The sequence below is a fragment of the Dama dama genome, chromosome 9, assembly GCF_033118175.1.
Source record: "Dama dama isolate Ldn47 chromosome 9, ASM3311817v1, whole genome shotgun sequence".
In the NCBI taxonomy this organism is placed as follows: Eukaryota; Metazoa; Chordata; class Mammalia; order Artiodactyla; family Cervidae; genus Dama; species Dama dama.
In genome coordinates, this window is record NC_083689.1 from 28802913 (window position 1) to 28829865 (window position 26953).

Consider the following 26953-nt stretch of genomic DNA (forward strand, 5'->3'; position numbering starts at 1 on the left):
TGATTCCTTAGTTATTCAAAACACCCTGAATATTTACAACATTATAAGGCAACAATAAGCTTCCTTTTTCTCTTATGTATAAGAAATAGCTTCATATGGCAGGAGAGTTTAATGGTCAGTTATAATGGGATAGTTTTCTCATTTTGTTTTATGCTAAGTATAAAAATGAAATTCTTAATTTGTTTTTATTTTATGTTTTCCATCAAGTTTTTAAAAATGTCTGGGAAACAGCCCTCTTTTTCAACAAAGATTACTAAGAGATATCATTTCTAAAAAAAGTAGACCCATACCTAATTTTTTTCTTTTTTTTGAAAATTTCATGCTGTTTATTTATTAGTCAATGAAATTGAAGTTAATTATAATGTTAAAATGTGATGGAAGAAGACAGTGAAGCATTTTTCATAGCACAACTTAATTACCCTTATATCATTTTAATGTTCATGACATTATTAATACTTCATTTCCACGTTGCAGGGGAGGCAAGAAGAGTGACTGGCAGTCAACACTGAGTCAGTAGTGACTGACGGGCAACTCTTTTCAACCCCATGGAGCCTGCCAGGCTCCTCTGTCTTTGGAATTCTCCAGGCAAGAATACTGGAGTACCATTCCCTTCTCCAGGAGATCTTCCCGACCCAGTTATCTGACCCACATCTGTGTCTCATGCATTGCAGGCAGATTCTTTACCATCAGAACCACCATGGAAGCCTGACTGACAGGCAGCAGTGAACAGATTCTGTATCCAAGTTAATGTGCCAGCTAATGCTGTGCTCACAGAACTAGCAGGGAACCTGGGTGACGCAGAATTGCCAGTCAGCAACAAGCCAGGTTCAGAAAATGGAGAGTAAGCATTTAAAAGTCCTTAAGGTAGTGTGATGTTGCCACAATATCCTAGTGCGTTTCCTTGAGCTTTACAGAAGATTCAGTACAATTATACAGTGGAAGTGAGAAAGAGATTTACAGGATTAGATCTGATAGACAGAGTACCTGAAGAACTATGGATGCAGGTTCATGACATTTTACAGGAGGCAGTGATCAAGACCATCCCCAAGAAAAAGAAATGCAAAAAGGCAAAATGGTCTGAGGAGGCCTTACAAACAACTCTGAAAAGAAGAGAAGCGAAAGACAAAAGAGAAAAGGAAAGATGTACCATTTGAATGCAGAGTTCCAAATAGCAAGGAGAGATAAAAAGCCTTCCCCAGTGATCAAAGCAAAGAAATAGAGAAAAACAATAGAATTGGAAAGACTAGAGATCTCTTCAAGAAAATTAGAGATACCAAGGGAACTTTTCATGCAAAGATGGGACAATAAAGAACAGAAATGGTATGGACCTAACAGAAGCAGAAGATATTAAGAAGAGGTAACAAGAATACACAGAAGAACTGTACAAAAAAGATACTCATACTCATGACGCAGATAATCACGATGGTGTGATCACTCACCTAGAGCGAGCCAGACATTCTGGAATGCGAAGTCGTGTGGGCCTTAGGAAGCATCACTACGAACAAAGCTAGTGAAGGTGATGGAATTTCAATTGAGCTATTTCAAATGCTAAAAGATGATGCTATAAAAGTGCTGCACTCAATATGCCAACAATTTGGGCAACTCAGCAGTGGCCACAGGACTGGAAAAGGTCAGTTTTCATTCCAATCCCAAAGAAAGGCAATGCCAAAGAATGCTCAAACTACCACACAATTGCACTTATTTCACACGCTAGCAAAATAATGCTCAAAATTCTCCAAGCCAGGCTTTAACAGTACGTGAACCATGAACTTCCAGATGTTCAAGCTGGTTTTAGAAAAAGCAGAGGGACCAGAGATCAAATTGCCAACATCCGCTGGGTCATTGAAAAAGCAGGAGAGTTCCAGAAAAATATCAACTTCTGCTTTATTGACTATGCCAAAGCCTTTGACTGTGTGGATCACAACAAACTGTGGAAAATTCTTCAAGAGATGGGAATACCAGACCACCTTACCTGCCTCCTGAGAAATCTGTATGCAGGTCAAGAAGCAACAGTTAGAACTGGACATGGAACAACAGACTGGTTCCAAATCAGGAAAAGAGTACGACGTCAAGGCTGTATATTGTCACGCTGCTTATTTAACTTATATGCAGAATGCTGTTGCTGCTACTAAGTCACTTCAGTCGTGTCCGACTCTGTGCAAACCCATAGACGGCAACCCACCAGGCTCTGTCATCCCTGGGATTCTCCAGGCAAGAACACTGGAGTGGGTTGCCATTTCCTTCTCCAATGCAGGAAAGTGAAAAGTGAAAGAGAAGTCGCTCAGTCGTGTCTGACTCTTCACGACCCCATGGACTGCAGCCTACCAGGCTCCTCCATCCATGGGATTTCCCAGGCAAGAGTACTGGAGTTGGTTGCCATTGCCTTCTCCTATATGCAGAATACATCATGAGACATGCTGGACTGGATGAAGCACAGGCGGGAATCAAGATTGCCAGGAGAAATATCAATAATCTCAGATATGCAGATGACACCATCCTTATGGCAGAAAGTAAAGAAGAACTAAAGAGCCTCTTGGTGAAAGTGAAAGAAGAGAGTGAAAAAGTTGGCTTAAAACTCAACATTCAGAAAACTAAGATCATGGCATCTGGTCCCATCACTTCATGGCAAATAGATGGGGAAACAATGAGAAACTTTATTTTTTGGGGTTCCAAAATCAGTGCAGATGGTGACTGCAGTCATGAAATTAAAAGATGCTTGCTCCTTGGAAGAAGAGCTATGACCAACCTAGACAGCTTATTAAAAAGCAGAGCCATTATTTGCCAACAAAGGTCCATCTGGTCAAAGCTATGGTTTTTCCAGTAGTCATGTATGGATGTGAGAGTTGGACTCTATAAAGAAAGCTGAGTGCCGAAGAATAAATGCTTTTGAACTGTGGAGTTGGAGAAGACTCTTGCGAGTCCCTTGGACATCAAGGAGAGCCAACCAGTCTATCCTAAAGGAAATCAGTCCTGAATATTCATTGGAAGGACTGATGCTACCTGATGCAAAGAACTGACTCATTTGAAGACCCTGATGCTGGGAAAGATCAAAGGAGGAGAAGGGATCAACAGAGAATGAGATGGTTGGATGACATCGCTGACTTAATGGACATCAGTTTGAGTAAACTCCGGGAGTTTGTGATGGACAGGGAGGCCTGGTGTGCTGCAGTCCATGGGGTCACAAAGAGTCTGACACGACTGAGCAACTGAACTCAACTGGAAGAGTGTAGAGAAGACAGGGCTGAAACCAAGCACTGTATAGCATTTTAATTTTAATCAGAATAATCACATAAAAGTGACTGGTGAGTCAGGGGGCATAGTTTTAATTAATAAAGAATGTCCTTGAAAGAGAAAGTTAGGTAATGAGGAAGAAAAACTTATCTGCTTTAAAGGAAGAAGTAAATTAAGGAGCCACAGTGGTTCTCTTATTCATTCTTCCTAGTTCTAGTTTTTCGTGTATGATGGAAACACAAAAGCAACATGCAAGTATTTTAGAAATAGCAAGAATCTGCAGAATTAGTCAAATGGAACTCAGATTGATGCCAGACCCTCAGAGGGCAAGTGCAGGCCTGCAGAATCAATGGATGAAGTCTGAGGCCATGATTTTTATCTACTGAACACATACTATCGCCAGTCTTCTGACTTGAACTCACCTCATCATGGCTTTCTGGTTGACCCCTTCATTTTTAATGAGCAAAGCTCATTCAACAAAAGATGTATTTTTTCAAGGTACAACCTCCCCCATCTTTTACCAAGTTTTCATCACATTGTATAATTAACTATTAGTTCTTTTAAATCAAGTTTAGACTAAATGTCAAGCCATGAAACAAACTCTGATAAGAGTACCATATTTTGTTTCAAGGCAGATTTATGTTTTAATCAAAGGAGATGGATTGCTTCCTCTTTCTCAGTGTGGCTTTAAATAAGACTTGATGTAAACCTTCTGGGAGTATAGCGAGGGTGATAGGAGATTATTAGAGGAATAGATATATTTTCATTACTTACAACATACCAGTTCTGCAGTTAAACACATACCAAGCACTAGAAGAATTTGTTCTAATGGTGTTATAAACAGGCTTCATCTTTCTTTGCCCCTAATAATTCCATATTTGAAGGGATGGCCTGTCTTGACAACTTTTAGTTGTATGGGATGTTCCTTTTTATTCTTCCATATGGCACATTTTCAACACAGTACTTTCTAAGGATCTTGCAGTTCAGAGAGACGAAGGAAATAACCCAGCTCCCAGGCACTGTTTTCCTTTTGTAATGTATTTTTGGAGAGATCTTAACTATGAGACATCACGCTACACTGTGTCTGTATCACATTTTCATGTTTTTGATGCAAAAGATTGAAAGTAGATTGTTTACCTCTCTGAATGTTACTGCTATTGTTCAGTTGTTAAGTCATGTCCGACTTTGTGACACCATGAGCTGCAGCATGCAAGGCTTCCCTGTCCTTCACTGTCTCCCTGAATTTGCTCAAGCTCTTGTCCATTGAGTCAGTGATGCCATCCAATCGTCTCATCCTCTATCACCCCCTTCTCCTCTTGCCCTCAGTCTTTCCCAGCATCAGGGTCTTTTCCAGAGAGTCAGTTCTTTGCATCATGTGGCCAGAGTGTTGAGCTTCAAATTCAGCACCATCCTTCCAATGACTCTTCAGGGTTGATTTCCCTTAGGGTGGACTAGTTTGATTTCCTTGAAGAGACTAATTATAGAATTGATGAAAATTAGTTGTGATTTACTTGCCAGTCCTCTCCTTCTGTCCCTCAGTCCTTTCAACAGTGACATGGTTTCCTCCAGCATATCTTATAGGACTGATGAGAGGTTTTCAAACTATAGGATAGTAGTTAATTATGTTTACTGAATTTGAAGACCTCCTCCTTAACATAAAATCCATGGCTGATTCATGTCAATGTATGACAAAAACCACTACAATATTGTAATTAGCCTCCAACTAGTAAAAATAAATGAAAAAGAAAAAGAAAAAACAAAAATGTTTTCAGATCCATGCATGATAATAACCCAATATCTTTGAGAAAAATACATAATGAAACAAACTACTGGATATTTAGTAATAATTTTAAATAAATTTGCACTTTACTAGTCACAATGGAATATCCATTAGTGGGTAGTAGTAGTGCCTGTATATTACGAGGCATTTTTATTTGCATTGCAGTATTCAGTGTAAGTACACATTTGTGGACCTCTCACAGTATCATTGAAGACTTCCAGATTCTGAGACTAGTACATCCTGTTCCGCTCCTACTCTTTTTTTTTTAATTTTACCTTTTTTTTAATATTACCTTATTTCCAGTGTGGTGGTGTATTTGACACGAGTGGTTTAGAAGTGTCAGGGGTTCCCCTGATTTGAAAATCTTCTATGTGGACTTGAGTTTTGTGTTTTCCCGTTGGATAGCTATATCTGTTAGATCAAACTTGTTAACTGTACTGTTCAAATGTTCTCTAGGACTACTAGATTTTATCTTCTGTGTCTATCAGTTACCGACAGATGTGTATAAATGTTCCACCTTTGTAGGAGATTTCTCAATTTCTCCATGTGGCCTTTTAAGTTTTTGCTTTAATGTTTTGATGCTACGTTATAAGGTAATGACTGTTTAAAAGTGTTATATTTTCATAGTGAATTGCACCTTTTTTGATATGTATTGACTCTCTAAAGTTTTCTTTCTTTTCCTCTTGATATGTTTCTAAATATTTTCTTTTGATATGTTTTATCTAATGTCTTTTCGCATCGCATTTTGTGAATTGGAGAGGAAGATTCAAATATATGCTATTTGGATATTTTTTCTCTCAATCTTTCTGCTTCCTTTTATTTTAAATATGTTTCTTCAAAGAGCCTGACTCTAAATTTTGGGGGGCATGGTCTCAAAATCTTTATCTATTAACTTGATATTTAAATTCATTTGTGTTTGTTACAGTAACTGATGCATTTGTTTTATTTCTGTTATAATCATTTTTTGCTTCTCATTTATTGTGCTTTTCCTGTACTTTCTCTTTTTGGTTATTTTCTGTTTCTCACTTTATTTTTTGGATCTGTTCTGGCGTTCATCCTTTCATTCCCTCCTTCCGTTCTTCCACAGCCCATTCTTTTTCATCTGTTGTTTAGAAATACATACTTTATTTCTGTGGCTTTAGTGATTATCCTAGCTGTTTGAGGATACATACATAATAACTTAAAGCCTAAAATTGCCTGTATTTTTACCCACATATAAACAGTAAAAGAATATTAGAATGGTTATACTTTGATCTCTCCCTTGCAAGGTAAAAAAGTCCAACCAATTTCCACTCCCCATTTGCAACAAATTAATCATTATTATTATTGTCATTTGATATTTTATTACTTGTCCATGTATCTTAACAGTGTTTTCCCTCTTTATTTATTCATATATTTTTAAACCTTCCCCTGGAATTGTTTTCCCTTTTACCTAAAACACCTCTTCTAAAATTTACTTTGGCAAGAACCTTTTTGTAATAACCCTATATGCAAAACAGAAAAAGAGACACAGAAGTACAGAACAGACTTTTGAACTCTGTGGGAGAATGTGAGGGTGGGATGTTTCAAAAGAACAGCATGTATACTATCTACGGTGAAACAGATCACCAGCCCAGGTGGGATGCATGAGACAAGTGCTCGGACCTGGTGCACTGGGAAGACCCAGAGGAATCGGGTGGAGAGGGAGGTGGGAGCGGGGATCGGGATGGGGAATACGTGTAAATCCATGGCTGATTCATATCAGTGTATGACAAAACCCACTGAAATGTTGTGAAGTGATTAGCCTCCAACTAATTAAAAAAAAAAAAAAAAAGAGTGAAAGAGGCAAAAAATGTCCTATTATTATTAATAAAGAAATATATTCTTAAAAAAATAAATAAATAAATAAAAAGAAAATTCAGTTTATGTTTTCCTGAAAATGGCCTTAATTTATTTCCCTCTGGAAGATAGTTTCTTGGGGTACAGAATTTTAGGTTGACAGTTATTTTATCACAGCATATGAAGAAAATATTCTGTTGTGTTCTAGCATCCACTGGTGCTATTAAGAAGTCAGTGATTGATTTAAATATAATTCCTTATCAGGTAATCTATCTTTTTTTTCTAGCTATTTTTAAGATCTTCACCTTTTCTTTGTTGTTCTGCAGTTTCAGAGTGATGTGGTGCAAACTCTGGATTTCTTTTTAGTTTTCCCATTTTTATTTATTTAACTATTTACTGGACTTATTTATTAACTCTTACTATTATTTAAAGTAAGTATTATTACTTACTTTAGCTATTTATTGGATTTATTGGACTGCCTAGATCTGAACTTATCTTGCAACATCATTAGAAGGTTGTAAACTAATGCCTGTTCACCATGGCCTCTTGCCCTACTGTCTGCTTTTGACACTTTCTAATACTCTTATTAGCCTTATTAGATGTAAATTACCTTTTCACACTCACCCCCATAGTTCTTAACCTCTTTCCAAGAGTTTCCATCTCTCTGACTCTGAACTACACTACCATGATATATTCAGCTATATCTTCCAGCTCAGGAATTCTCTCTTCATCTACGTGCAGTTAGTTAGTTAATTTAGTTTAGTCGCTCAGTCATGTCCAGCTCTTTGCGACCCATGGACTGCAGCACACCAGGCTTCCCTTTCCATCACTAACTCCTGGAGCTTACTCAAACTCATGTCCATTAACTGTACTATGTGCAGCACACTGCTTAATATAGTCACTAAGTGTTTTATTTCAGTTATGATTGTTTTATTTATAGACACATCACTGAATGTTTTTAAGTCTGTTCTTTCATTGTTTGTGGACTTGTTTTCTCTGTTCACATTTTTAGTTTTTTAATTGCTTAAATAGATTAAAGGTTAGTTATTAATATATAATGAATTATTAATTAAAAACTATTAATGATTTTTCAAAATTGATCTGACCATTCCAGTATCTGAAACCTGCTATTTATTCAGCTAACTTTCATTGAGCTTTGTTTCCCTGTGTATTATTTATTTACCTACTTGTTTAGTTACTTTACTGTTATCTACTCCTTTTTTCTTGGAACTTTATATGTGGAAATTCTTTGAGACCTCTGTCGGTATTAAGTCCTCAGTTGTGTTGGTTTTTGTGAGGTACTTTGAATATCCATGCCTGGAGACCTCTTTATGTGATATTCCTCCTTTGAAATTTTCAGAACACAAACCTAATATTTTGACAACAAAGCCATCTATGTGAGAAAGAGCTTGTGGTTTCACATTCTTAGGAAGAGTCTTTTTTTTTTCCCTCCATCCAGCACGAAGGTAGAAACAGGCAAGTCTCTTAGCTGCTTTTCTCTGCATTAGTCATATAACAAGGATATAGCTGCTTTGGACCCCTACTTTATGAGGGAGTGTCCTGTTACGTTTCGTATTAGAGAGGTGAATCTGGGCTTTTATCTCGTAGGTTCTGGCTCCTGTAAAACTATAACAGTTGAAAACCAGAGTCTTCAGAGTTTACAGAAGTGCAAAAGCTGAAACGTGGGTGCACTTAACCTCCAAAGATTCCTGTTTTCACTTCATTTTGGGACTCAGTTTTTCCCCTTTTTCATGTCAGTGAGATGATTTTTTAAAGTCGTTTTTCGTGTTTTATCAAGAATGTTTCCATTGAGAGGGATACTCAGGGTATCTAATACATCGTTCGCTAGAAACAGAACATATGTTGTTTTGTTTAATCCTCCCATTAACCCTGTTTTATGAATAAGAAGTAGGTAGATATGGTTACAGAATAAAACAATTAATAATATTTTGATGTAAACCTAGGTATCCTGACTCAAGGCCGACTCTTTTCTTTTTCTTCCCAAATCTTATGGTTCAACCTCCTCCTCAGAGATCCTTGAAGAGACAAATAGGATCAGCATACTGTATAGCACTGAATGTATTTTGTAACAGTGGTTACTGTGAAGAGTTTAGAGGTTCCATATCTTAATTTTCATCCTATTCGTGATGAATAAATCAAGTAAATTTAAGAATATAATACTTTAGGTTTCTAAAATGAATATTCTAAAAACGATTTTCCTGGATCATTCTTGGGAGTCGAAATCTGCCTGTGAAATTATTCCCAATGACAGGCAGCCTGTCCACACTCAACTGGTGACCCAGCAATCCCACTGCTGGGTATGCACACCAAGGAAACCAGAATTGAAAGAGTACCCCAGTGTTCATCATAGCACTGTTTATAATAGCTAGGACATGGAAGCAACCTAGATGTCCATTGGCAGATGAATGAATAAAAAAGCTGTGGTACATATACACAATGGAATATTACTCAGCCATTAAAAAGAATACATTTGAATCAGTTCTAATGAGGTGGATGAAACTGGAGCCTATTATACAGAGTGAAGTAAGTCAGAAAGAAAAATACCAATACAGTACACTAACGCATATATATGGAATTTAGAAAGATGGTAATGATGACCTTATATGTGAGACAGCAAAAGAGACACAGATGTATAGAACAGACTTTTGGACTCTGTGGGAGAAGGCGAGGGTGGGAAGACTTGAGAGAATAGCATTGAAACATGTCTATTATCATATGTGAAACTGATCACCAGCCCAGGTTGGATGCATGAGACAGGGTGCTCAGGCCTGGTGCACTGGGATGTCCCAGAGGGATGGGATGGGGAGGGAGGGGGAGGGGGGTCAGGAGGGGGAGGGGGGTCAGGATGGGGAACACATGTACACCCATGGCTGATTCATGTCAATGTATGACAAAAACCACTACAATATTGTAAAGTAATTCGCCTCCAATTAAAATAAATAAATTTTTTAAAAAGTGACATTTATAAAGTGTCTGCAGTGCCTTTAAGGAAACCTGCATGTGTCGAATTCTGTACTTTCTCTTGGTCATACTGGGTTTCTTTTGGGGACTGATAGGCAGTCTGATTCTTGCATGGAATAATACCTAACTAAAGCCAATTCTTTTATTTAACAATAGCGTGGAAGCAACCTGAGGTAAGCTTTGGACCATTCAAGGAACTAACATATTTATTTATAAACTCAGTATCTAGTGTAAAAAATTAGGCCTTCCCTATCAATAGCATTATTTATAGTTAATAGTTTCATCTGCATCAGTGGCATGTAGCTCCTGATGGTTGTGGTATGTGTTTCTTGTGGTCACGGACAGAACTTCTTGGAAGCATCTTGTTAAAAGTTAAATAATATGTAGTGAAACTGGACTCGCTGTTTCTGGTGCTCCAAATAAAAGCAGAAAGTACTTCCCTCGTGGTTTTGGGAGCTGTTCGTGCTCTTGCCCTCTGTACGCCTCTGAGCTCAGAATCTTCTACCCCCCTCCTGCCTTTTCTTCTCCAGTCACATTGACGCCTTGTTTTTCACACACGTGAAACACATCTTCTTCTTTCTCTTTGAACTTCTCTCCTTTCAGGTTACTTGTGTGGCTCATGCTCTCACCTTATTAACGTCTGCTCAGGTGTCACTGCCTCAAAGGAGCTGTTCTAATCAGTCTTTCTAAAATAGTACCTGTGTCAGTTTTGTGTTGCTGTGTAGTAAATAACCATAAAATTTTTGTAGTGAACAACAGTATAGATCTGCAGGTCTGCTGGGTGACTGACTAGTCTAGGCTGAGATGGGTTTGTCGCTTTCCCTCATTTGAGCTCTGCGTCTGTCTCGGCGTGACTTCTTACTGCATTGTGGGCTCATAGCTCTTCATGCCTCTTGTTTTTGTACACCGGGGGTATGGCACGGCATAGGTGCTCAGTGAGCATCTGCTTGTAAATAGACGAAAGCATGGAAAAAAAAAAAAAAAAAAAAAGAAAGCATGAATAGATGTGATAGAACTTGAAAGAATGAGATGTACTAGAAATTAAGTAAGATAATCCCCTTAATTTAGCATCTCCTAACGTGTGCAGTAAATGATGTGAGGACTCAGGGTGATTCTGTGGTGTCTTCTGTTTTCTTTTCCCGTGTTTAGATCAGAGAACCGGCACGTGTTTCTCAGGCCTGGTGAACGGCCGCTGTGCGCAAGAGCTTCCGGGCAGGATGACCAGAATGCAGTGCTGCTGTGAGCCCGGCCGCTGCTGGGGCCTCGGGACCATTCCTGAAGCCTGTCCCGTCAGGGGCTCCGGTGAGCTGTTGGCTGCTCATGTGCTTAGGACACGCCGAGTCAGGGAGATTAGTAACAATAATGTGCTTTGGTGTTTTCCTTAAAGACAGGTCATCTTTGCATTCCTGTTAGTGTCTTCACTAACAGGGGGTTAGGATGACATTGTTTATTAATCAGTCTTCATTCTATTCTTTTTGTTAATATTAGAAAAAACCCTAACCACCTATCATGTATTAACTTTAAGCAAGAATTTTAATAATTATTTTGAATGTTGGTATTTAAGTTCAGTTTTAAAACCTAATCTTCCATTTGAAGCTTGAGTAATAACAAAGTTTGGCCTTCATTTATTTTATTTTAGGAATATCCTCAGCTTATTGTGTTCCAGTCCTTAAGAGATATTTCCTCCCTTTTCTAATGAAAATTAGAAAATTCCTCCCTTGAAAATTCAGAATACACTGCATTTTGTATTCAGAATTCACAGTCATTCACTTTGCTTTATTAACTGCCATGTAGTTGAGGCTATACCAGAAAATTACTCTAAGATGAACGAGAAGTATTTCCTCTTGTTAATATAACATGCATAGTAAAGTGTAGTGTTCATCACATAAAAGTATATTGATAATATGTTATTATATTGCCTCCATGTTCTAAGTATGAAAAATAATTCAGGTTTTTGAATTATGCTTATAAAGATATGCATCTGTATGTTCTGTTATGGAGGAAATAAATAAGGGCCTTTCTTTCTAAGTTTAATCCTTGTAATTCCAAAATTGAGTAGTAAAATTTTTTTAAAACCAGAGATAATGCATAGTGTATAATTTTGAAAACTCATCATCTTAGTCATATTAATACTCAAACAATTACTTGAGTTAAACAGTTTTCATTTCTTTTTATACAGTGCCCTAATTCTGATAACAGTTAAGAAAATAAGGCAATTATACTTTTTTCCCTCAACTTTGATACTTCGACAAACAATTAGCAGATTTAAAAGCTTACTAAATGCTGTATTCTGTTAAGAGTCCACGTTAGAAAAAAAAATATTCTAAATCATATTAATCCCTTAAAAAAAGAAAAGAGGGAAAATGTGTAGGTATGATACTGATGGAGATTTAAGTAAAACCAAATATAGAATGAATTACTTAAAGGTTTAATATCCATCCATTCAAGTGAATTTCTTGCATTTACAGTTATATCTGGAATTTTATGAGTTGCACTTAAGAGACATAAAATCAAAGTGTATGTATAGATAATTCTTTGGGTATGCTACTCAGTTAAAATATGGCTTATAGATTTCAATTTTTTCCTGAAGCACCTGTATTTTTCCTGCTACTGCTAGCATTGAAAACATTTATCAAGCTAATAACTGACTCATTCATATCATGAAGCATAGATAACCTAAAATGATTATTACAGTACGCAAATTACCTTTATTATACAGAAATATATCCATTTGTGTTTAACTGAACTTTCTTCTCTTTTAGAGGAATATCGCAGACTTTGCTTGGATGGACTTCCAATAGGAGGGATTCCAGGGAGTGCTGGTTCCAGGCCTGGAGGCGCTGGGGGGAATGGCTTTGCCCCAAGTGGCAATGGCAATGGCTATGGCCCCGGAGGAGCAGGCTTCATCCCCATTCCTGGAGGCAACGGCTTTTCTCCTGGCGTTGGGGGAGCTGGCGTAGGGGCCGGGGGGCAGGGGCCCATCATCACTGGACTAAGTGAGTGTTCACTTTGTGTGTAGACTCTCTAGTTTTCCCCCTTAAAAAATATTATAATATCTAATCATTTTTCCCAAAAGGTGTGTGTATGTATGTGCAGAAACCTACTTTGAGGTCTAAAACATAATATAGTAAAACAGTCTTAGTAAAGTGTTATTTTTATGTTCCATAAACTTTCTAAGTTGGAGAAAAGACTGAGTGACCCAGGTTCTCTTTGAAAATAGAGGTGAGAGTGGGGTAATATTCCAAGACCAGATGATGCCATTAAAGAGCATTCTTTTTGGTTCCAGTATTTCATTTGGCTACTTGTAGCTGTCTCAATCATACACTCCTTGAATTATTTTCCAGAACCATTTCTCAACTGAGATAAATTGAATATGTCTTGCTTGTGCCTAAACAAATATTATAATGAAATAGCTTTTCTTTTCCTCGCCCTCTTTTGTTGAATAACTTAAGAAATTGAGAACTGTGGGCTTCTAGCCAGAATTGGCATTGGCGTGTTTGACATTTAACTTCATTCTTTTTTAAAATAACTGCTCTTGCTAATAATATTTAATGATGTCTTACAGTGTTATGTTTGTTCTTTTTGGCATATTGCCTGTTTACTATATCTGGATATTCAGCATGGTTACAAAAAAAAAAAAAAAGTGGGAAGCATTCAAATGTACAGTAGAACATTCCTGACATTTTAAAAAGACGACATTATGGGCAAAGTTTCCAGATATATAACTTAACAAATGCAAGTTATAACCATGTGTCTCAAGAATAGTTTTTAAATTTCAACATTAAAGTTTTAGTAAACTACAGAATAATGTGGGCTTTTGATATGTACACCTAAATAATGTACTTAAATATCCTTTTAACAATCAACTTTAAAGAAAGTAATCCATGTTGGAGTGATGGAATATCATTTGTGCTCTAATTTTTCATAGCTATTCTGAACCAGACAATAGATATCTGTAAGCACCATGCTAATCTCTGTTTAAATGGACGCTGCATACCTACTGTTTCTAGCTACCGATGTGAATGCAACATGGGTTATAAGCAGGATGCAAACGGGGATTGCATAGGTAAGTTCATGAGTCTTTCATTATTCTTAATTTTTTAAATAGCTTTTAGATTAGAGGAACAAGTAGGGCTGAATATGATTTTGAAGTAAAGCTAATTTCCAAGTTGTCTTTGCTGTGTGCTCACGCGTCCATGTGCTTCCTTAACCTACTGCCGAGCTGGACTATTTCAAGAATCCCTGCCTGGGACTTCCCTGGCTGTCCAGTGGTTAAGACTACACACTTCCACTGCAGGGGGTGCAGGTTCTGTCCCCTGGTCTAAGACCCTACATACTGCGTGACATGGCCAGAAAGGAAAAGAAAAAAAAAGAATCCCCTGTCCTTTCTGGTTCTAAATGTTATTTCTGTCTCTGCCTCTCCCTTTTCTTCCTTCTTCGCTGAGTCACACTGTACATACGGTGGCATCATTAACATGAGCTGTGAGGCAGAGATTGGGAAGAAGTGGTTGATGAATCTCTCTGGGGCATGTTGAGTTTTAGGTGTCTTGGGTATTGACCTGTAGAGGTCTAAAGCTAAGAGGAGTGTTCAGGACTTGAGTTAAAAATTTAGGAGTCAGCAACATATAGATGATTGTTGCAGCCAGGCTGAACAACAGGAAGAGTTAAAAGATAGCCGGAGTAGTACAGCTAGAACCGTAGGGACTAGCAACATTAGTAATAATGTTGGTGAGATGGCAAAATAATCTAGAAAATATGTATCACTGAAGCCTTGAAAAGGTACGCCTTCAAGAGAAAAGGAGTGTTAAGTACAGCCAAAAAGTGAAATACAAAGAGGAGAATAACACTGCTGTATTTGGCAATGAAGAGAGTTTTGATGATCTTTTAAGGATAGATTTAGGACCATGGGGCTTCCCTTGTGACTCAGCTGGTAAAAAATCTGCCTGCAATGCCAGAGACCTGGGTTGGATCCCTGGGTTGGGAAGATCCCCTGGAGAAGGGAAAGGCTACCCACTCCAGTATTCTGGCCTGGAGAATTCCATGGACTGTATAGTCAGGCAAAGAGTCAGACACGACCTGCAGCACTGTCTACTGAAGGTGATACGGGCTGTTGCACAGACCATTAGTCATGCTTGATATGCTTACTAACACTCTGAACTCTTGTCTTTTCTCTTTTTGCCTCATTCCTTTGGCTCAGTGAATCGCTATTATCAACTAAAAGCTTAAATGTGAGTCTCAATGGAGGCATCTTTGGATGCCATGCATCTTTGGACGAATTGAAAAAGTATTTACTCCTGTTTTTCTTTGTTGTTTTTAATTTTATTTGCCATGAGTGTTTTTTCCCCACTCTGTTACCAGAGAAAGTTTAATTGCTTTCAGCCTAGGTGTTTATATTAATGAAGTTGGTGAGTTTGGTAGAGTACAGTTACTCTTTTAAGAATATCTGTGAAAGAAGCAATCTGTTTACAAAAATGGTTAAACTGTGAATTGATTTTATTGTTGTGTTCACCAATTTAGCTGAAATTGTATATGTTAATGGCTTCTTTATGTCTCTGAAAGGGCAAATCATTATGCCCTAACCAGTCAGCCAGGCTTTTAGTTCACCGGCATTGCTTTTTCTAACACAAACATGATTTCTCTAGGATTTAACTAATTCTTGCTGTCCACTTTGTCATTCGGTTGCACAGTCCTTGAATTCTGTGATAAATTTGCATTTGATCAAGACTTGGAGAATTTAAAGAGAGAGCAGTGAGGTTTCTCACCCTTAGGATCAGAATCAGTATTTCCATAAAACTTGGTTTTATTAAAAAAAAAAAATCCCTGTGCCTATTTTAAGATCCTAGAGAAACCAGCAACTACTGAATATAATAGACTTTTTTCCACTTAATTTCTATTTTTACCCCATCCCATGTTTTTTGCTTCAAAATATTATGCAAGCCTTGATATATAGTTACATATATAGTTGAGTTCACAAAAAATAGTTAACAAAAAATTCCATAATTTGTCCATCTTTTTAAAAACTAATAGAAGTGACAGCATATAATATAAATATATATCTTTTAAAAATCTTTTAATTAATCTTCTAACTCTGTAGTAAGCCTTAAAGAGGCTATTAACTTGCCCAGATTACTTAGATAATAAACATTTTCTAGCCTCTGGGAACTCATGGCTGTGTCTTCCCCAAGCTCATGCTTTTGATCATTGTGCATTATTCAAATTGAAAAACCATTATTTCTTGGTTAAAGCAAATTCTCTTGTATTCTCCAATAGGTGATATTTTTGTAACTCTCCAGACGGGCCTCTGTAGTTGAAGAAAGGAATTTTTATTCATTTATAAATACTCTGCTATTTAGACTATTAGCACTGACTGGCTTTCTCTCAAATTTGGGAGGCCTAAATGTATTTTAAACAAACATTTCTAGAAATAGAGTGAAGTCTGTAATGGTTTCTTTTGCTGCTCACAGATGTTGATGAATGCACATCAAATCCCTGCACTAATGGAGATTGTGTTAACACACCTGGATCCTATTATTGTAAATGTCACGCCGGATTCCAGCGGACTCCTACCAAGCAAGCATGCATTGGTAAGGCAGCTTGCTTTCACATATGAAAATGTTCCATGAAATATAGTGACCCAGGCTGTTGAGGTTAAAAGTGAATTTATTCAAGAGAGACATGGAATGAAATAAGTGCTGTTACATTATTACAGATTTACTGTATGTCACCCTCAAAGTGCTCTCTTCAAACATAAATACTTTTTTGCATATGTAACACAGGCAGTGTGGTATCTGGCCTCACAAAAAAACCTGGTTTATCTTCCTTCCCTAGATCACAGCTTCCTTTCTCCAAGTAACATCAGTAGCATTAACTGCTCTCTGATTAACGGAGTTTAAGATTTATTGTTGTTCTCAGCTACTGTTTTCTTTGAACCTCACACGTAGTCCAGTACCACATCATGACTGCTCTTAATGCAGTTCCATTGCTACACCCACCATCCTCGTCCAAATGCTCTACCTCACTGCTGATTCATCCCAGAATTCTTTTAGAAGATAATCCTTCTTTTCCTTTTTTCATTTCCTATTCATCCACTGGCAGTTACTTGAATCACTTTATTCCAGCAATTTTTGTCATGTTGCTCTTAATCCAGATATTCCTTAGTTATTTCATTCTTATTCAGCTCCTTGCTCTGTCTTTTTTAAAATTAATTTTTGATGGACTATAGTTGATTTTCAGTATTGTGTTGATTTCAGTGTACATCAAAGTGATTTAGTTGTACTTTTACATTTATCCAGATTTCCCTGGTGGCTCAGTGGTAGAGTCCACCTGCAGTGCAGGAGACACAGGTTTGATTCCTGGGTCAGGAAGATCCTCTGGGGAAGGAAATGGCAACCCGCTCTAACGTTCTTGCCTGGGAAATCCCATGGACAGAGGAGCCTGGCGGACTACAGCCTGTGGGGTCACAAGAACTGTACACCACCTAGTGACTAAACCAGCACCACCATACGTATATCCACTCTTTTTAGATTCTGTTCTCATATAGGTCATTACAGAGTATTGAGTAGAGTTCCCTGTGGTATACCACATGTCCTTGAAGTGAAGTGAAGTGAAAGTCGCTCAGTTGTGTCCGGCTCTTTGCGACCCCATGGACTGTAACCTGGCAGGCTCCTCTGTCCAAGGAATTCTCTGGTCAAGAGTACTGGAGCTGGTAGCTGTCCCCTTCTCCAGGGGATCGCCTGGACCCAGGAATCAAACCAGGGTCTCCTGCGTTGCAGGCAGATTCTTTACCAGCTGAACCACCAGAGAAGCCCACAGTAGGTCCTTGTGAGTTTTTTGTTTTATATATAGTAGTGTGTATATGTCGATTCCAATCTCCCAGTTTATAACCTCCCCACCTCACCCCATTGGTCACCACAGGTTTGTTTTCTGTATCTGTTTTGTAAATAAGTTCTTTTGTGCCATTTTTTTTTTGGATTCCACATATAAGCAGTTTCACTTGCTCTGACTTTTAAGGTCTTAAACCACTGTGTCAGAAGCAGCTACATTCTAGCTGCACTGTCCACCCTCTTCTACATTCACTGTTCACCCCATTTCATATTTCTTTTTCCTCCCTCCTTCAGCTGTTATAAGTCAGGGTTGTAGAACTGCTTACACCTACCTATCCAAGGAAAAAAACCTGGTGAGAGATGAACATTTTTCTAAAGAAGCACCATGATCTGGATATTACGTGGATTGTCTTATTGCTTTTGTGATTATTTTAAAAGACTAATATTGTTAATTTCCCCAGATATTGATGAATGCATCCAGAATGGGGTACTTTGTAAGAATGGTCGATGTGTGAACACAGATGGAAGTTTCCAGTGCATTTGCAATGCTGGCTTTGAATTAACTACAGATGGAAAAAACTGTGTTGGTATGGAAAGTGCCTGCTCCCTTGCAAAAGATTTTTTAAGGAATATATACACTTTTATTTAGACCCATATAGACTGCTACCATGAAAGCTCATACAGTACATATATGAGAATCGTTCAGATGACTTAGGTAAAATATAAATACATTTAACAAAAGACTATTGAAATGAAGGGACAGAATTTTTGGAAATATAATAATAAATGAATAGTTCATTGCTTCTGGAAATTTCTTGTGTGGTGTATTTTTAATTAAAGCAATGATTATTCTTTGTAATTTTTAGCACCTACTGTATTTTGGCTGTTGGGGTTACAACACTGATAATACAGAAAAGGCCCACCTCCAGTCTAGGGAAGCACAAAAACATTTGATGTATGTGACAATCAGATCTCCAAATTTGTGGTCCTGGTGATGTCTAGCAGTGTAGTAAACACCAATATGCCACAGAAATATTCTATTTGTACAGAAACACATATTTCACCCACTAATCAAAGTCCAGATCATTTCATGTGCAGTGAGCTTTGTCATTGCTTTATTCTCTCATACAATATAGACATCTGATGAAAGAAATAGTAACGTTTTGGTAATCAAAATAAAACACTATTCATGTGATTTTAATAGAAACTACACATAAAATTTCCTTAATGCTTTTCCTCTATGTCCCTTACACTAAAGGTCCTTCACATTTTCCGCACCATTTGCTCTCACTTGGTTGGCATTTGTAAGAAAAAAAAAATGTCTGTGACCACTTGGCTGATTTATGCAATAGAATATGCCTGGCAGTTGTTTGTAGGAAGAGGGGGAACTGGTTTCCTCAAGGCCAGTTGTGTAAGTCACTCTCTCCTTCTGTAGACCATGATGAATGTACAACTACCAACATGTGTTTGAATGGGATGTGCATTAATGAAGATGGCAGCTTCAAGTGCATCTGCAAACCAGGATTTATCTTGGCTCCAAATGGGCGTTACTGCACTGGTATGTATGGCTCTGAGATAGGAAAGTAACCATGATTGAAACCATCTTTTTTATCTGAATGAATCATGCAAGAATTACTTCAGTTTCTTCATGTGGATTTTGTATTATTCACATCTCTCACTAATTCAGTACGGCAGGTGTCTAAAGCTTCCTAGAAAAACATACTTTGTGGTCTGTGGAACACCAGTGTCTTTACAAAAATAATAATGGCATAGGAAGAATTAAGGGAATGACAGATTGGTTCTAGCAAATCTGGAAAAGACAATGAAGAAATAAGTTCTCTCAACTTTTTACATAAAAAAAGAGGAAGAAAAATATTGTATTCTCAGAACTAGATTTTCCACTGTCATTCACTGCTGGTTTTGCATTATATCTTTTCCATAAGCTAATTCACATATCATTTGTTACCATATCCATATCTAAAAACCTTACATTGATTTTGGGAAGAAGTGATTTGAATATTTCTAGCAACTGTTTTGTTTATAAAACCATTTTGAAGCCCAAGCTCTAGTGATAGTTTTACTAAGCAAAAGATAACTCTTGGAAATAAATAAGACTACATTATGTTTATATTCATAGTTGGAATTTAATAAGATGGAACAAATTTTGTAGTTCTACTAAAAAAAAAACAAGCTTTATTCCAGTTTCCTCCTTTTGGACAAAATTAACTCCATGAATACTTCCTGCCTTCGATCACACAAATTGGTCTGAATAGCAAATAATACTCATACCCAAACCCTATAATGTCAGTGAAATTCCAGGGACAGTGGACAGAGAAAAATCAAGACTGATTCTTGTATTTCTGAATGAAAGTAGTTTCTTGACTATTCATGAAAAGGAAGTTCAGTATTAAATAGAAGTATTGTGGCTTTGCTGATTGAACTCATGACTGGAATGTCATCTCAAGGTTAGCTAACTTGAATTAATCACAGGATATGAGATTAGCATTCTGTTCCAGTGTGTAGCATTACATTACAGCCTGTAACTTTTTCAGCATTTATTAAGAAACTTAAATATACATTAAAAGATGACCTAAATCTCACCAGTTCCTGCTTTATTGAAACTTTTATTAATTTTTTATTACAAATGCTGTAATCCACAAATTTTGAAATGCTCATGATTTGGCAGCTCTGTGTTTTGAAGGCTGTTCCCCTTTAAGGGGAAGCCATTTAATGGTGGGTTACATTTCATAAATTTAAGCACTTTGAAAATTACAAGAGACTTCAAATTATTTTGTTACTGTGAACTGACTGGATTAAAACAGCATCTTAGAATTTTATGTATGTGTAAATGAAAGTTAATTACAAACATTTACCTTGGTTGTAAGAATTTGTTTCACTTAACTAATTTGAGTTGAATAATATTAAACAGAATTGCCAAATAAATAATGAAAAATGAACTTGTCATACTCTTCTAATGGGTAAAATGATCTACTTTCACTCAATCTTTCTGAAAATGTGTTTGAAAGAGTTGCATTTATGTAAAAGATTTGTTGTCACATCTGTGTATTCTTGCACAAGTTATAAAATTGAAAACCAAATGTTGATCATGTACAGTGGTGGCAGCAGGTCAACTCTGTAATGAAGTTAGAGTAATGGCCCGGCTTGTGTTCCCCTCTCTGGGCAGATGTTGATGAGTGCCAGACCCCAGGAATCTGCATGAATGGGCATTGCATCAACAATGAAGGGTCCTTCCGCTGTGACTGTCCCCCAGGTCTGGCTGTGGGTGTGGACGGACGCGTGTGTGTGGGTAAGTGAAACATTCTGTAATGGTCCTAGTGACCAAATGATCTTTGAAAACAGGATACAGGTATATCTATACAATAGAATAATATTCAGCCATGAAAAGGAACAAAATACTAATATATGTGAAAGCATGGATAAGCTTGAAAACATCATGCTAAGTGAAAGAAGGCACACAAGACCACATAGTGTACGATTCCAAATGAAATGTCTGTAAAGGTCAAATTTGTAGAGACTGAACAGATTAATGGTTGCTTAGAGCAGAGAATTTGAGGGTGGTGGGAGAAGAAGGTGATTGTTAAAGGTGTTTATGAGATGATGAAATGTTCTAACATCAGCTAGAATAGCAACTGTCCAACTCTATGAATGTGCTAAAAGCTATTGAATTTATTTACTTTAAATGGGTGCATTCTTTGTATGTGAATTATATCTCAATAAGGCAGTTTTAAAAAAAGGGACAAAGAGCCCAGCTAGCTCCCTTCAGTAGCCTCTGATGAGACAGAAATGCTAGAGAAGGAAAAAAAATTGTCCTTTACCAGTGTCCTTCATATTGTTAGATAACCATGTCTCTCTGGTGGCTCTGAGAGTAAAGAATCTGCCTGCGATGCAGGAGACCCGGGTTCGGTCCCCGGATCAGGAAGATCCCCTGGAGAAGGAAATGGCAACCCACTCCAGTATTCTTGCTTGGAGAATTCCGTGGATAGAGGAGCCTGGGAGGCTATAATAGCTGGAGTCGCAAAGAGTTGGACACAATCGAGAGACTAACACACTACATACAGTGGATATATATTTTATAATTAATGAGACATGAAACAGGGACAGCAGTTGTATTTAAGTAAACTCTTATTTTTACCCAAACAATATTAATTTTTATCATCTGAGCTTTAACATTTTTAAAAAATGTTATGTGTGTTAGTTGCTCAGCCGTGTCGACTCTTTGCGACCCCATGGACTGTAACCCGCCAGGGTCCTCTGTCCATGGAATTCTCCAGGCAAGAATACTGGAATGGGTTGCCATTCCCTTCTCCAGGGGATCTTCCCGACCCAGGGATGGAACCCGGGTCTTCTGCATTGCAGGCAGGTTCTTTACTGTCGGAGCCACGAGGGAAGCCTTTTAAATTTTATTTTTATACAATCTTAAAGGTTGATTTTCATTTACAGTTACTGTAGAATATTGGCTATATTCCTCATGTTGTACAGCACGTCCTTAAGCCTGTCTTACACCCGGTAGTTTGTGTCTCCCACTCCCCCCATCCCTATGTTGCCCCTCCTCCCATCCCCACTGGTAAGCACCAAGTTGTTCTCTATATCTGTGAGTCTGCTGCTTTTCCCAAACAAAATTTTAAATGTAAATAATTTATATGTTATAACTTCAACTTATATCAAAAGTTGGAAATGTTTCTAAATAGTTATTCAGTGCTGTGTAATGATAGAAACGAGGAAAGAATATGAGAGAGAATGTATGTTTTATTTGAAACCATTCATCATTCCTCTTGGGAATAATTCCTACTTTTGAGTTAGCAGGCATCAGCTTTAAAGAGGCAGGCAAAACGAAAATATCTTTGGCATTCAACAACCCAACCACTATGTCCTAATGATATCAAGAGCAGAGGGAGTAGTGAAAATACATCAAATGCCATATTCTCTCCAAAGCACTTCCATGAAAGTGAATTAGCCGTTGTGCACCATCTATTTCTCAGGTCATAGAGTAAGAGACAGACATACTCAGTGCTTTAAAAGTATTATTTGAGAGAAATGAAATTCTTTCTCAAATACTGGTTATACTTTATTCTTAACCTATGGGAATCAAAACATCTGGATTCTGAAGGTTATGTTAAAAAAAAAGGAAGAAGCAACAGCAGATGGAAATAATCTGTCCACTTAAAGTTTCATCCACTCTATCCAGGCTAGGATTTATTTCAGCTTACAAGATTGTCAGCACTTCGTTCAGGACTATTTCAAATACAGTAACTAGAAGAATGTAGCTCCTTTCTGTTTAAAGAGCTAAAATATTTTCATTGCTTTTTTCCTTTATCTAAATGGTTTTGCTGAAATCTATGATTAGTTCAAAACCAGTTTTGGAGGGAGAAATGATTTTTCTTTTAAGTAACTGACATATGAATAGTTGTTAGGAATTCAGTGTTCAAACACAAATATTCATTCTCTTGTCCACATACAGAAAAAGCATTAGAATTTTTTGGGAAACCCTCTACAGTTTTTCACAGTTGTAATTACTTAAACTTTTTAAAATAAAAACACCATTTGTTCTGTGTGTAAAATTATACAGCTATTCCTTTAACATGTTTTCTTCATGTCTTCTGCCTTTTGAGATGCTTTTAGATGCATTGATTATTGAGGTTAGAGATGAATCATTACTGTGAATTATTATTAGAGTTAGCACTTAACTTTAGATTTCATTTGTTTGTTCATTTTTGTTTACCTATATACTGAGATGGGGTTTTTTATTTTCAGAAAATTAAACTACTGTTGTAACCAGGATATTGAAGAAGCATGATTCACAGACAGAATATGAACAAAAGGCAACTGTATTTTGTTTTTCTCAATCCTTTCAAAACATATTTTTAATTATTCAGTGGGAGCAGTTTATCTAATAAGGAAGAAAACTTAGGCACCCCCAACTTTACAGTTTTTAGATGGCAGAAATTTATAAGACTCCTTGAGCTAATGAAAATAATCTGGATTTAGCAGTTAGAATGTCCAGTGATGTATAATAGCCAATATTCTGAACTTGACTTGAAGTTATGACTTCCCTTCCCAAGCTTACACCTTCATGAGCAGGATGTTTCTGACTCCACCAGAGCCGTCTAAGCACAAGGGGACAGGAAAGAAGCCAGGAGCACTGACACTCTCCTAGGGTTACTTCAAGATTTCTGGGCTTGACATAAGTTTAAGCCAACTTCATCCTTGTGAGTGATTTCATGAGGGTGTCAACAGCCTTGGCCTGCCTGTAACGAGATGCAGACACTGCATTTTTCTCCTGGTGGCTGTTCCTGGCCCAACCCCGGGTCTTTCTGCAGTCCACTTTAGACAGACTGTCTCTCGTGGTGTCTCATCTCCTCTCTGCACGTTCATTTTAGAGACTCCAGTTGGTGTGGCCGTCATCTAATCCACACAACATGCCACCCTTTGCCCTGTGAACCGAGTGAATAGAGATTGCTCTTACCTGTGTCCTTTGATTCTGTGGTGGGAATAGCAGCCACTCTCCTCTGTGTGCTAGGGGCCCCTGATAGAGTTTGGTACCAATTCTTCAAGCTGTTCCCTGTGGAGCTCTTTTATCTTGCCTAGGGGTGAAGATGGAAGCATGCCCAATTTGTAATCTGGCTCTTGCCCCCCAAAAAATCCTCCTCAAAAACTCATTAATTGCCTCTCTCTAAATTGCATCCTGGATATTGGGAGGGGTTTAAGAACCTGGCAGCGAATTTTCCATTTCTACTTCCTTCAGGATGGAGTCTCAAAATTCACCTCGTTATATGTTATTTAGCACTATGAGATTTCAGCTTAAATTTCATTTCTAACATCCTGTTATGTTAGCTTAAGAGTATTTCAGCATCTTCATGAACACTCTTTGACAGTTCTGTCAACTAAAAGGTTAATTTTTTTTCTTTACCCTACTTCTGCCCTTTATATTAGCTGTGTGGCCTTAGGCAAGATACATTACATTACCTCTTTGTGCATCCTTTCCTCACTGGTTGTTTTTGAGGATTAAATAGGTTAATATTAGATTTATTGGTATAAATCATGAATGCTGTCTGGCACATAACACATACCCAATAAGTAAACTGTTAACAATTATTACTGTTTTGTTAAATCAGAAGAGTAGTGTTACATTAAACATAGTCTTAAGAGTTGCTGCTTTGAGCTATAAAGAAAAGTTGATACTGAAAAATGAAGAATAAAGTAAAATTAGCATTTGTGTCCATACATACTTTACCTTTGGTAAATATAAAGTATGCTAATTATCTGAGAAAACCCTTCAGCAATTCCAGTCTTTAAGAAAGAAAAGGCATGGAGAAATTTGATAACATGTGGAAAAGGCATAGTGTAGGATTTAAGTCCAATCACCAACCAAAGCATTCATGTGAGCTCGTACTGATGGTACTGCTGCTATCACTGTCTCTGATCTTATCTCCTGTGAACGTCGGCTTGGTTACAGGGAAGATAATAAAATGAACTAGGGATCCAATCTCGGGTCTTTGAAAAGGGAAAACTCAACTGTTTTTATCAAAGGTAGAAGTGAATACCATAGGCTTTTTATAGACTTGCTTCTAAAAATGGCCCCGGCTTACGTTCCCAGCATGAAAACAGAAATAACTTTGACCATTCTGTGATGCCTTTTGAGATAAGTGGTACCATCCTAAGAACTCACAAAAATCTTACTGCAAGTTATGAATTATGTTGTATTTGCATGTATTCACCATGGTATTGAGTCCTATACTTGTGTGTAACTCAGAGCTGACCCTCCCATACTAGGTCATAGCAAAGGCAGAAAGAAACAGCAGCTCTACTCCCCAGGGTCATTGTGGTAAAACCTCTTCCATTTGAGCATACACACATCTCTGCTTCATGCAGCCACACATCCATCTCATTGTTTCAACCAGAAAAAAACACCAGATCACAGGGCATAAGTACTTTGCATAGCAAGCAGATAAAATAAATTATTTACAACAAGTTGTGAATAATTATGAATATTTATAATAATGATTATCTCTTTGATGGAATTACTATATAAGAGACTGCTTGAAATCTCTACTGCTTCTCTGGCCTGTATGATTATCTGAGTTTTTTTTTTTAATAGTTCACCATTTACCATCTCATAAAGTTATGTTGTATTTTATGAGAATTTAGATGAGCACAGTAACCAGGTTATGTGTCTTCAGGGTATAATCTGACATAGTAGAAAGAAGAATTGCTTTGGAGGTCATGCAAGCCTGTGTCTGAATTTCAGCTCAGGCAGTGGATAGTCTAGGACTTGGAGGTACTTACGTAATGCCTCTGAACCTCACCTTCCTCATCTATGAAAAGTGGATAATGATCACTACCCTATGGAGTTGTTGAATGTTCAATGACATAATGTCTATAAAGCAACAGGCACAATACCACAGACACATAGTAATTATTTATAGAACTGGGTTTGTTGAGAGGCAGAGATTAAAACATAGTCATAACAGGGCTTCCCTGGTGGCTTAGTGGTAAAGAAGCTGCCTGCCAATGCAGGAGACATGGGTTCGATCCCTGCTCCGTGAAGATCCCACATGCCCTGGAACAGCTAAGCACACACCGCAACTACTGAGTCTGTTCTCTGAAGCCCAGGAGCCTCAGCCGTTGAGCCTCTGTGTTGCAGCTCCTGAAGCCTGAGTGCCCTAGCATCCGAGCTCCGCAGCAAGAGAAGCCTCTACAAATGTGAAGCCCTCACTCTCCATAACTAGAGAAAAGCCCACACAGCAGTGAAGACCCAGCATAGCCAAAAAAAGAAAATAAATCATAGCTGCAGCAGTCAACTAGGGGTTGAAAAGATAGGCTTCCTATCTCAGAAATTTGAAGAGAGAAATTTCATAACCAACAGTGTCATCTCAAGATAGTTTAACTGCACAGCATTTCATTGTTCATAAGAACTTCCAGAAATAATATTAGAATAGAAATAGTATTAGAATAATAATAATATTAGAATAGAAATAATATAAGTATAGTCAGTGATTAGAGGTCTAAGTCTTATTTATACGTGTGGAAATATACCTGGGTCAATGAGGGGCCTGTGAAGATAAGTGGGATAACTGATGCTTGTGTAACACATAAAAATTATTGGAGAAAAAAATTGTTCGTATGCATTTATTCTTTTCCTCTCACAATAAACGTTTGTTGATCTCCTAATGCTATGAGATGCTGAAGATACAAAGAAAAAGACAAGTGGCAGATGCTACCCAGAAGCTTCCCTAAAAGTGGCCACTTAAGTTTCAAGAATCCTGCTGTTCTGAAATCTCTTTGTCTCTGTATCACTATC

The 26953-nt window shown here is 37.6% G+C and overlaps 1 protein-coding gene across 1 annotated transcript in view; it reads left to right on the top strand.

Moving 5' to 3' along the window:
* The window catches only part of FBN2 (fibrillin 2), a 214237-nt gene that overhangs the window by 96385 nt on the left and 90899 nt on the right, over positions 1-26953 (top strand). Inside the window, exons 8-14 of the mRNA XM_061152176.1 lie at positions 10961-11113; positions 12574-12807; positions 13740-13877; positions 16276-16395; positions 18096-18221; positions 19070-19192; positions 20819-20941. Of these exons, the coding sequence (XP_061008159.1) occupies positions 10961-11113; positions 12574-12807; positions 13740-13877; positions 16276-16395; positions 18096-18221; positions 19070-19192; positions 20819-20941 (1017 nt within the window). The remainder of the gene's footprint in view (positions 1-10960; positions 11114-12573; positions 12808-13739; positions 13878-16275; positions 16396-18095; positions 18222-19069; positions 19193-20818; positions 20942-26953) is intronic.